At 37.5% G+C, this 12,203-nt stretch overlaps 2 protein-coding genes across 2 annotated transcripts; both read left to right on the top strand.

The window, feature by feature from the left end:
* Window positions 1-3,659: 3,659 nt before the first annotated feature.
* Window positions 3,660-7,598, top strand: LOC103956862 (glycogen synthase kinase-3 homolog MsK-3). Its single transcript, XM_009368909.3, has 13 exons — window positions 3,660-3,957; window positions 4,405-4,596; window positions 4,703-4,795; window positions 4,905-4,964; window positions 5,088-5,360; window positions 5,599-5,673; window positions 5,758-5,814; window positions 5,907-6,047; window positions 6,132-6,182; window positions 6,281-6,376; window positions 6,458-6,541; window positions 6,943-7,045; window positions 7,154-7,598. The coding sequence occupies exons 2-13, from the start codon at window positions 4,483-4,485 to the stop codon at window positions 7,234-7,236; spliced, it is 1,230 nt and encodes a 409-aa protein (XP_009367184.1). The 5' UTR covers window positions 3,660-3,957; window positions 4,405-4,482; the 3' UTR covers window positions 7,237-7,598.
* Window positions 7,599-8,808: 1,210 nt separating this feature from the next.
* LOC103956861 (polygalacturonase At1g48100) lies at window positions 8,809-11,222 on the top strand. Its single transcript, XM_009368908.3, is given in 6 exon segments — window positions 8,809-9,269; window positions 9,271-9,645; window positions 9,771-9,938; window positions 10,085-10,129; window positions 10,215-10,422; window positions 10,507-11,222. Coding segments are annotated over 6 exon segments (1,401 nt in total). The 5' UTR covers window positions 8,809-9,248; the 3' UTR covers window positions 11,091-11,222.
* The last annotated feature ends 981 nt before the right edge of the window (window positions 11,223-12,203 follow it).

Below are 12,203 nucleotides of genomic sequence, written 5' to 3'. Positions count from 1 at the left end.
TTCTGGAAAATTTTCTTGTAGTTCGGTTTTTTCTGTTTCGCTGGATCAGCTAAAATTGAGTTAGTTGGGTTTGAACCGGTATTTAAAGGGACGGGGTGACGGGCGAGACCGGTTACCGGTGGCTACGGTAAAAGTTGTTCGGTCATCGACACGTGTCACGTGTGTGTTCACAGGAGCGTTTACAGTACACTGTTGAGCACACGCCAAATGAGAAGATGGATTGGGCAATTATCGCTTGACGGACACGTGACTATTTTTAGGTCGACGCGTGACCTTAAGAGGATGTTTCGTGGACATTACTAATGCTCTTCATTCCCTCGCTAGACTCCAGCACGAATGAGTTGTCACTTGCCGAGTTGACTTTTCTATTTTCTTTACATCTGAGCAATTTATATAAAACAGGTTTTCGTTTATATGGCGTTTCGATTCACGGATGCTTTGTTGTATAGTGTTTCGATCACTAATCATTAGAGCACCAAAGTGAATGCTAAACTAAAGGCAGTAAGCAGGGGATTTGGTATAGCCGTTCACGTTTGTTTGCATTGTACGTTTTTGTTGAAATGGATACGTGTTAGATGTAGAAAGTATGATTTCAAAAGTGACTTTAATTTGCCAGTTCAAGCTCAACTCCTCACTTTACCTAGTGGACCACCGCCAGGTCGGGGAGCCCCGTATGCTCTTTCTTTTTGTAGCGTTGTTGGGGAGTTATTTATGGGCTATTTGAAGAAGCACAGGTTTGGAATCCTATACAAGGCTTTTCTCCAACTTTTAGGTGTTGGTCTTGATCTCACTTGATGTTGCCCCCCTCGAGGATTGTAAATTCAACATTGATTTTGTGCTTGAGTTGGAGCTCTCAACCCCCCCCCCCCTAAAAAATCCATTCGTCGGATCAAGTAATTCGCTATTTGAATTTATTTCGCTGCGACTGTCATGCAATATGCAATTTTTTTTCTCATGACCAAAATTAATAGTTAAATCCTGAATATAAAAATTTAATAAAACTTACCAATTATTAGATATGACGTAAAGTTCATACCATTAAATTAAACGTAACATTATAATCGGGCTTACAAAACTGATCACATTTGTTAAGAGTTTTAAGTCTCCAACTCAAATTGGAAGTCATCCCTCCTAACTAGAAATTAATTGGGTTTCTGAAACCTGAGACGAGGGCATTGGTAGTTCGGCTTTTGATGACATACGTGCTTACTGTTTGGGTAACTAAATTGATGTGTTGAGATATTATTGATTACCTGTCTTTATTTTTGCTAACATTTCCTCAACGCTGACACTTGGAAGACCTTCGCATGCATGATTGCCAGGTGGCATAGCAATCACCAGAATTATTGTTTCTGATTCTTTGTAGATTCTGGCAACCAGCGGCTGTAATTATTGTAGGTAACGTACCTTGCTGTTCTTTAATTTCTTATCCTGGTTGGGATTAAGATTACCATTAGGTGTCCAATTATTTGGGGTCGCGGAGAATATTAGGTGACGTTTTACAAGTGTTTCAGACCAAACGCCAAATACCTTCCTTATTAGTACTAGATATGTGTGACTAGGTGACACGCCATCTATTTATTTTATTTGTAAAAACAAATAAAAAATATCAATCAGTGACTTTGTCACGGCACTTCATTTTTTTAGAGAAAATGCTGCATTTTAGTCTTTTCTGATCACTATAGTGTAATTCAAGAGAGTTAAAAATTAAACCTAGAACGTACCATATGAAATACAAACCTAAACCTCATCTTCAACTGTTGGGTGACCTGAAGTGGTTGGCACATCATTTATTTTAAAGCAAACCAATGAAAATGATTTGAAAACTTTGAGCTTTAATGATAAAGATAAAATAAAGGGTAAAATGAATACTACTAAAATTGATTTTTTAGTGTAAAAATGTGATATTTCGTTAAAGTGAACAGTATCAAGAGCTTTTCGTTAAACTTCTTTTTATTTTAACTTATGCTATAAAATTAATTAAATCTTAGCTAAAATGCTGGAGTGTGAGTGGGTGGGTTATCCAACTAGTCAAGCCACACTATGGAGGATGATGATTGAATGACTGGTGTCCCAAAGGCAAATGTATGGTCCTTATTCTTTAGGGTTATTGGTTCTAGATACATACCGGCAGCTGGAAAGCATGGAATGCAAATGGTGGGTCGACCACCAACAACCTAAAAGTTTCACTGCCATTATATGAGTCTTTATGGTTTAAGGGTTGGTTGCCTCAGTCACAAAACAATCAATTGATTTATGTGAGAATTAATTAAGCAACACATTCATAGCTTCAGTTTCTTTACAACTGGATATCAAACACAATTTACGATTCATTTTTACAATTCGGTTTTTACATTTTGTACTTAAGATATGAGATAACTATATAAGAAGAATGAGCGATGAATGAATGAAAACAAAATCTTAAAAGTAAAAATAACTTAAAATAGTTTTTTTTTATTTTTAGTTATCATTTTGTGTTTCCTTCCTTATACAATTCTTCTGCATCTCTCCTACCATCATTCATCTAGTCTTAATCAGTCTTATTTTTCTCCATGTATTTTCATTAATTATCTTAACACAATTGTGAAATAGTTGTCAAACGAGCTATTGACCATTAATTATCTCAACATAACTTAATTCAAATTGCAATTAGAGAAAAACATGTTAAACTTTACATTTTCCACACCCTATCAATTTAACCATTAGTGAAGTAAATATTCCCATCCTAACCAAAACCATTAGTGAAGTAAATATTCCATCCTAACCAAGCATTGTCCATGAACAATAGAACACTGCAACAGAATAACTAATAGATAAACGTCTTTGGAGACATCAGATTGAACTTCCAGTGTTTTGTTCGAACAGAGTGTTGCACAATGAGTACATATGCATTGTCCATGAACAATAGAACACTACAAGGAAATAAGTAATAGATAAACGTCATTATTAGACTTCCTATTATTTGGTTAGGACGAGTGTTGCATAACGAGTATATATGCATTGTCCATGAACAATAGAACACTACAAAGGAATAACTAATAGATAAACATCTTTGGAGACATCAAATTGGACCTTCTAGTATGTCATTCAGACAAAGTGTTGTATAATGAGTACATATGTACTCGAAAAAACAATCATTCTAGCACAACTGAAAACCAGATTCTATAAATGAAAGAGCATATGCCAATTTCATATGTATAATATGTGAAACAAATGTGTTATGCTTGGGGGTTATATTTTGATTGAATATGTTTTCTTTTTGAGTCAATTTTTTGTTATTGAATATGTTAGCGTAAGTGCCAAGTTTGAGGAGTCAAATTTGGCCCAAATATGACTGGGCTTAGTTAATTTATTGGGCCAGGCAACCCAGGATAAGAATTGGGGTTGAAAAATATGAATAAGGACAAAGAAAGGCATGTGGAGGGGAGAGCAGCCAAGTCTCCAACTGCCATATAATTGTGAATAAAGACAAAATTCTGAAAGTGGGAGGTGGCGGTGGGGCCCCGGGAGGGTTTTGACCGGTCAAAAAAGGAGATAGGCGGTTGAAAGTTGAAAAGAAAGAGATGATTGAGGAACGAAGAACGAGGCAAAGAGAGAGAGATTATTAGTTGATTACTGATAATTAATTGGTTGATTAATATTAAATTTTAAAAAACACATAAATGCTTGAGCTCTCCTCTTCCTTTGTGCTTTGACTTTGACTGCCTCTCTCTCTCTCCCCCTCTTCCTTCCACCAAACCAGACCAAATCCATTTCATTCAAGTCTCCCAATTCCAAATCTCAAAATCTCTTTTTTTTTTCTTCTTAATTATCCTTCTCAGTGTGTACAATTATATCAATAGTTAGATTGAGTGATTGATTGACATCAAAGTTTCAGAATTTCACATCGCCATCTAATCGCCGGCTCAGTCTCCGTCGCGCCGATCCCCTCACCTCCGCCTACTTCTCAGCCAATCGGTAAATCCCTTTTCTTTTTTCAATTTTGATTTTAGTTTTTTTTTTTTTTTCTTTTTCAATTTCCGATCTTCTTCTTTTGTGTGCTGAATTTGTACGGATTCTAATTTGATTTCATTGAATTGCTTAATCCAATGTGAAACTATGAACTTTTTGAAGAGTTGATTTGTTTGGAAACGAATTCGGTTTGGATTCCTTGGCTTCTGATTTCCGACTCTTGTTTAATTAACTAATATCCTTGAAACTACAGTTCATAGATTCACCAAATAAGGAATGTAGTTAATACAAGGACCACTGCTTTAGGTTTTTTATTTTTTATCTTAATTAACGGCACTAATGTGCGCGATAGAGGATTAGAGGAGCAGAACTACGCAGATTTTTACCTATGTTGCGCGTAATACTTTACTGCATTTTGGGTAAATGCTTGATACGTGGGTGTATTTTTAGCAGGAAAGTTATTGATTTATTTTAGTGAGCTGAGAAGGGGAATCCAGAAGGCGATTCTCTCAGTTCTTTTCGTCTGAGATCATGGCTTCCGTAAGTGTGGTTCCTGCTTCCGGTCTAAGAGAGCCCGGTGGAAATGCAGTCGGTGTCGATAATTTGCCAAATGAGATGAATGACATGAAAATTAGGGATGACAAGGTAAACTATGCGACGTCTTCTTATGACTTGTACTCAAGCTTTATTATTTTACGCAAGCTCCTTTTGTTTGTGAAATCTGTAATATGTTTTCGTTTTCCATTTACAGGAAATGGGGGCAACTGTTGTTGATGGTAATGGAACGGAGGCGGGTCATATTATTGTCACAACTATTGGTGGAAAGAACGGCCAGCCAAAACAGGTGAGCTTTTGAAATGCTTTCTCTTCCTTTCCTGCAGCTGCATTGTGTAGTTTCAACTTTCAGGCGTTTCAAATAGATGGTGATATGATTTTGCTTTTAATAACTCTAGACAATAAGCTATATGGCTGAGCGCGTTGTTGGACATGGATCTTTCGGATTGGTTTTCCAGGTAATTTTTCGTTTTGCTTTTTTTTTTTTTTTTTTTTTTTTCCTTTTCGGGCTTTTGATGTGCTTATTCTTAATAAACTATTTGCGGCTAGCTGAATGATATTTTGATTTATTATTTATCCAGGCCAAGTGCTTAGAAACTGGTGAAACTGTTGCTATTAAAAAGGTTCTTCAAGACAAGAGGTACAAGAACCGGGAGTTGCAAACCATGCGTCTTCTAGACCACCCAAACATTGTGTCTCTTAGACATTGTTTCTTTTCGACAACTGAAAAAGATGAGCTATACCTTAACCTCGTACTTGAGTATGTCCCCGAGACGGCCCATAGGGTGATCAAGCACTATAGTAAGATGAACCAGAGGATGCCCCATATTTATGTTAAACTTTACTTTTACCAGGTATTTTTTTTTACTACTAAATTGTTCCTTTCCATATATATCATTTGAATTGTAGAGCATTGCTTTTGATTCCTTTAGATGAGGTGTGTTTTTCATGTCATTTTGTTGAACCACACTACATACATGTTGTTTGAGGAAACTCTGCGTGATGTTCTAATTATTTTTTGCAATTTTTCGGAGAATAATATATATGACTCGGTAGTTATTGGATCATCTAATTCTTTGTATCTTCTTACAGATTTGTAGAGCTCTTGCTTACATTCATAATACTATTGGAGTGTGCCACAGGGACATCAAGCCGCAAAATTTGTTGGTATGTTGGAATTTGCTCTGTTCTGTATTTTGGTTCTAGTTGTGTGTGAATAGGCTAATTCATCGTCTATCCCCATTCTAACAGGTCAATCCCCATACTCACCAGCTTAAAATCTGTGACTTTGGGAGTGCGAAAGTTTTGGTTTGTTTTCTGCATCCTGGCATTCTCTAGACACGTTCCCTTTTTCTTTGGCTAATGATTTTGCAATACTGAGTTGTTTGTACATTTGACAGGTAAAAGGGGAACCCAACATATCTTACATCTGTTCTAGGTACTATCGAGCACCTGAACTTATATTTGGTGCAACCGAATACACAACAGCCATTGACATCTGGTCTGCTGGCTGTGTTCTAGCTGAACTTCTGCTTGGACAGGTAGTTATTATTCTTCAGTGAGTTAATTTCTTTCATCTTTAGGCTTTGATACATGTGCTAATTAAGTAATATCTATTTCTGCAGCCCCTGTTTCCCGGAGAAAGTGGAGTAGACCAGCTTGTTCAAATCATCAAGGTGATTGCGACCTTCGATTATCTTTTTTTCTTTTAAAGGTTAAGCTGTTGGGTTAATGGTAATAGTTCTCATTAATAACTTATTCAATTCTCATGCAGGTTTTAGGTACCCCAACGAGGGAGGAAATAAAATGCATGAACCCTAACTACACTGAGTTTAAGTTTCCCCAAATTAAAGCTCACCCGTGGCACAAGGTACTTGGGATATTACTTGTTGTTTATTTCCTGTCAAAGAAATTGGATGTTAATGTCCTTTTATACATCATTGATTATCAGATATTTCACAAGCGCATGCCCCCAGAAGCTGTGGATCTCGTATCAAGGCTGCTGCAGTACTCTCCAAACCTTCGAAGTACAGCTGTGAGTATTTCTGATGTGATCCATTATCAGTGTTCCTCTTTCATGTTGTCTTTGCATTCATCCTATAATCACTAGGGGCCTCTGTTTATTCCAAAAAACAAAAGATCACTTTAGGCGTACGAATGCTAAGCTGTTTAGGTTTTGTTGTCCCCATCCTAAGAAATATTCGTTGATATTTTTGTTGCATGTGCAAGCACATGTGGAGTCCATTTGATACTTCTTTCTTCTGTCCCATTGTGGATGTGTTGCTGGGGTCTGACCTTAATTATAATGCATCCCACGTATGACATATGCCTTGTACAGTTTTTGTGATCCGCATCCGATTTAATCTTTCTACTTGAGCTTAGCTTGTTGTTACCCCGTCACAAGTTTTAATGTAAAGCGCTATGTTTTCAATGCAGTTGGAGGCCTTAGCTCATCCCTTCTTTGACGAGTTGCGTGATCCTAACACCCGCTTGCCAAATGGACGCTTCCTTCCCCCTTTGTTCAACTTTAAGGCTCATGGTAATAACGTTGTTTCTTTTTTGTACTGTACTTTCATCACTGTCATTTTATTCTTTGGGCAGTCTAATCCTAACTGGTAATTCTTTTTAATGATCCCACTTTGATTAGAACTGAAGGGAGTGCCTGCAGAAATGCTTGTTAAGCTGATCCCGGAGCACGCAAGAAAACAGTGCGCCTTCCTTGGGTCGTGACCGTTCTTTGTAGTTGATGTCTGATCTGCACAGAAAAAAAGTGGGATGCTGTAGAACCGTAGCTTCTGACCCATCTATATGCGATCGTCGAAGTGAAGCTGTAATATTTGTTTTTTTTGTTTTAATCCCTTCTTCTTTGGTCCCTTTATCTGTCTTTATATTAATCCGATTAAGCCTTGTATGTAAAAGAAAGTAGATTAAGAAGTTTATTCTGCTTATTATGCGCCTCAAATCTAAATGGGTTTGCACACCCTTGATTTTCTTCTTTCTATTTATAGATTGTAACCAGATCTTCTCACACCTGATTGGTTTCTGTTAGATATTGTTTGTGAGGAGGAAGTACTAAATTACTCGTTTTTGTATCTTTTAGGTCGCACAGGCCGATCCGCGATCGCATTCAGCTGGGGTTGAAGCGCTCTTTCGGCCTTAGCCGTTAGAAATGAGGTGGATATCGAGTCTATCGACAGAGTAACAATCGCGATAGGCTTTGTTTTTATCTTTGTTACTGAAAAATGGCGGTGGAAAGCAGTTTGTGGGTTGAAGTGAAAACATTGGCAAGAAGGTTTTGTATCAGAAATTGAGTTGATCGTTAAAAGTATCTCCTATGTTCTGTCCACCAACCCTATTAGTTAACATTCCTAGCCCTAATAAAACTGGCAAGCAATCCATAAGAGGCCAACAGAGGCATCTTTCTCCCAATAAGTGGGGCACTTGGGTGAAATACTCCACTTGAAAGTTGAAATGCCACAGCCTAAAGCTAATCCTACTACGGATTGTAATGGTTGAAAGAAAGTACAAGTGCCAATTATAACATTTACAACCTTTGCACATTCATACAAGGCATAAGGTAATGCTATATTTTTAAGTATCACAAATGGATAGCGTAGTGTATTATCCACCGCCCCACAGAGTTAAAAAATAAGCCATACGCAGTTGAGCCGACCTAATCATTTCATGATTTCAGGCAGAAATTTAGAAGATGGAGGGTTGGACCGGTTTGAAGAAGCAGCAGGCAACTGAGAATCCCTGGCGCTGAGAGAGAGAGAGAGAGAGTGTGTGACATCAGTGCGGTCGGCGAGGTCAGATATACCACTCACGTACATATGTATATAAAAATTGGAGATGTATAGCTAATGGTGGGCTGCCCAACTCGAGAGCGAGATAAACTGGATCTGGAATCCGTTTCGGCCGAAGTCAGACCTCATTCCCAATTGCACTTGGAAAACCGAAAGGGACTGCATCATGCGTGTGTGTTTGCGGTTTGGCACCCGTACATGATGCTTACTCCTAAAGATGTCAAGTGGGATGTAATTGGAAGTACCTTAACATTGAGATAGTGGGATATAAATCATTAATCATTTTTTTTTCTTTCAGTTTTAGTTTATATTTTCACTTTTAAAACTAAAAACTTTGTTAAAAAAACTGAAGGAGGAAACTAGGGTTAGATCGAATCGTACTACATTTGAGACCAAAGAAAGTGACAGTTATGGGAAGAACATGGTGGGGGCTTATGGATTTTCCCACCCATTTCAATGAATCTTGTTATTTCGCCACCTTTTTCCAAACCAACAACAAATAATAACAGTTAAATAAATTAAAAAGAGAAGGCCAATGCCTGAATGGGATTGGTCGGCTTCCTTTTCCCGCCCCATTAAAGTACTAAATTAAACAAGAGGAAGAGAGAGAACTAAAAGTTAGACTGACCTTCCACTAACCCTAACAACACTTACTAGTAACTATTATATATTGAGACTCATCAGCCTTTCTGCATATATATATTCTGCATGAATTGTAAAACCCAATAAGCTCAACTTCTCACCTTGTGCAACTTGCTCTCTTCTTGTCCCACTAGTTTCTACTTCCCAAAATATAGGTTGCAATTTGTTCTCACATTTATCTCATGACAGTGACAAATTAACCCATAAATTTCTTGAATTTCATCCAGATATTTCAAGTGAAAAGTAGAACTTTTCTCTGTTATTTATAGAACAATTTAAACTGAGCAACCCAACATGAAGAATTGCAAGTTGTCACCTGCATGTTTTCTGCATTTCATTCTTTTGCTTCTTATTAGTGTCCACCCAAGCCAGATGGCATAACCATACAAAACACAAGCACTCTCACAAGCAATCCCACATTTCACAACCTCCTTCCTCTGCACCTGAGCCGGCTAGTCCTCCCGAAGAGCCGCCTACCAATCCGGGCCATTCCTCTGATGTTTTCGATGTAAGATCATTTGGTGCTGTAGGAGATGGCCAAACTGATGACACCGCGGCGTTTAAGATGGCATGGGACACAGCCTGCCAAAGTGATGAATCTGCCGCAAGGATCCTTGTTCCCCAAGGTTTCTCGTTCATGATACAATCTACAATATTCACTGGTCCCTGCCTTGCGGGCTTGGTGTTACAGGTCATGTACTAATTCTAGGCCTTTGTTTGGATTAACCTTTACTTTATTTTAGGACTTTAGGCCGATTAGTTGATGAAGTACTAAATATTTTTTTGTTGGTTTTGTGTATATTTGGTACTGAGAAGGTTGATGGAACTCTAGTGCCACCTGATGGACCAGAGTCCTGGCCAAAGAACATCAGCAGGCACCAATGGCTGGTCTTTTACCGAGTCAACGAGATGTCGCTGCAAGGCGGCGGTGTAATTGATGGGAGAGGACAGAAATGGTGGAATCTTCCCTGCAAACCCCATAGGGTATTTTTTTTTTCTTTCTAAATTGTTCAAATCCTGTCTGATATTATATATATATATATATATATATATATATATATTGGTGGTTTTGTGGGGGGTGGTGTTGTGATTCAAGCAATTTCTGATCCTATGAAAATTTAATGGCACAGGGGATAAATGGAACCACATTGCCAGGACCATGTGATAGCCCAATTGTAAGTTAAAACCATTGCTTTTTATACGTAATCATCTATATATGTTTAGTAATGAGCTTGAATGACATGAATTTGAATAATGCAGGCCCTGAGGTTCTTCATGAGCTCAAACTTGACAGTTCAAGGACTTAGAATTAAGAATAGTCCCCAATTCCACTTTAGATTTGATAATTGTAAGAATGTGCATATAGAATCCATTTCTATATCCGCCCCTGCAAAAAGTCCGAATACAGATGGGATTCACATAGAGAACACAAATGATGTCCAAATTTATAACTCAGTCATTTCTAATGGTTAGCCTTAAACTACTTCCAACTCTTCTATTTTTTCCCTCAATTTTACCTGTTTGTTATTAAAACCTCTCTTGTGTTGTGCAGGTGATGATTGTATATCAATTGGATCAGGCTGCTATGATGTAGACATACGGAACATCACTTGTGGACCTGGTCATGGAATCAGCATTGGGAGTCTCGGAAATCACAATTCGCGGGCATGCGTCTCTAACATTACAGTTAGGGACTCGATAATCAAAGGGACGGATAATGGAGTTAGGATCAAGACATGGCAGGGCGGGTCTGGATCGGTATCTGCAGTAACATTCAGTAATATTCACATGGATAATGTTAGAAACCCTATTATGATTGACCAATACTATTGCCTTACCAAAGGGTGCACAAACCAAACTTCAGCAGTGTTCGTATCGGACATACTCTATTCAAACATAAAGGGGACTTATGACGTTCGGAGTGCACCAATACATTTTGCCTGCAGTGATGCTCTCCCATGCACTAACTTGACACTCTCAGAAGTTGAGCTTCTTCCTGCGGTAGGAGATATGGTATCCGACCCGTATTGTTGGAATGCTTATGGAGAGCTGCAGACGCTAACAATTCCACCAGTCTCTTGCTTGTTGGATGGTGTTCCTCGATCCCTACTGGAAACTTACGTTGAGCGTTGCTGATTAACTGGTCTGATTTGTAAACTTATCTACGTTTGTACAAAATTAGTAGAGGGATCATTATGTGAGTATAGAGGAGTTGTTTTATGTGCTCCTATAAAAAAATTATGAAGTATGTTCCTTTTCTTTCTTCCTTATCTTGATGTCCTATATATGAATTTTCTTTTCTTCTAATTGAAAAAGATAATGAAATTAAGTCCTAGCTAATCCACTACAATTCATCGGTAACCTAACACCCTGCAAGCATTTGTTGGAAAACATACAAACCGGGAAAATCAAGAGAGATGATTTCCGCACCTATCTCTTTTGAAACTTTTTTTTTTGTCCCTTAATTTTTTGTTAGTTTATTCAATTCAAAAGGCCAAAAAAGGAAGTAGAAGTGCAGGCAGAAAATGTTTAAATTAAAGAATGCCGAGACCAATCAAAAATATTTTCTTTCCTCTGATTCAGTGCACAAACACAATTATGTGAAAATGCATATAATATTGATAAATCGAGACATACCATGCAGACACAGGGCGGCCACCAGTTTAGAACTGTTCTGCAATATTGCAACTTAAAAAAATATATGTACTCCACCATTCTGGAATTTCCCATAATTCTTTCAAATGTTTATTCTGCTTCATATCACAAATTACAATGAAAATACTAACCTTAGATTGAGTATGGTTTCTCTTCTTAAAAAATCAGTAAACCAGAAAAAGCCAACCATATTCACTATAGGAAGTGTTAAAAAACCAGTACTAATAAAAAACTTAATCCTCTCTGAGACTTCTTGATGCATAGTAAGCTTGAATACTTTAGTTCACCCTCTCAGCCGCAACAACAAACTCCCACAATTTAAAAGTCTAAAAGTTTTTAAAATTCGTGGTTGCTATAACTTTGTACTATTAAATTATAGACGTAAAGTTTATGTGACATAGCTAACTAGTCAGAATTAATTAATTAATGATGGATTTGGCAACATGATGACAGAATTATAAGACCCTTTGCTTCTAAGTGATTAACCCTAAAAAAAGTGTAAGATTCCAATTTTCTGCATGCCGATTTTGTTTTTATATGTTAGATAGAGACAATTATTATATAAAAAATGGCGTTCAAACTAAAAAAAAAAAC

Source organism: the organism of the source record quoted next, unplaced genomic scaffold (genome assembly GCF_019419815.1).
Source record: "Pyrus x bretschneideri cultivar Hongxiangsu unplaced genomic scaffold, Pyrus_bretschneideri_v1 Contig71, whole genome shotgun sequence".
Taxonomy (NCBI): domain Eukaryota; kingdom Viridiplantae; phylum Streptophyta; class Magnoliopsida; order Rosales; family Rosaceae; genus Pyrus; species Pyrus x bretschneideri.
The sequence above is the reverse complement of the archived record's forward strand: the minus strand, read 5'-3'. Positions and strand labels throughout refer to the sequence as shown.

What these genes read in the sequence shown, in the direction of transcription:
- LOC103956862 (XM_009368909.3), top strand. Translation starts at nt 4,483, where the DNA reads ATGGCTTCCGTAAGTGTGGTTCCTGCTTCCGGTCTAAGAGAGCCCGGT. An exon ending in TCAAGCCGCAAAATTTGTTG is followed by an intron (nt 5,674 to 5,757) that starts GTATGTTGGAAT and finishes CCATTCTAACAG; the next exon opens with GTCAATCCCCATACTCACCA. An exon ending in CAAACCTTCGAAGTACAGCT is followed by an intron (nt 6,542 to 6,942) that starts GTGAGTATTTCT and finishes TTTTCAATGCAG; the next exon opens with TTGGAGGCCTTAGCTCATCC.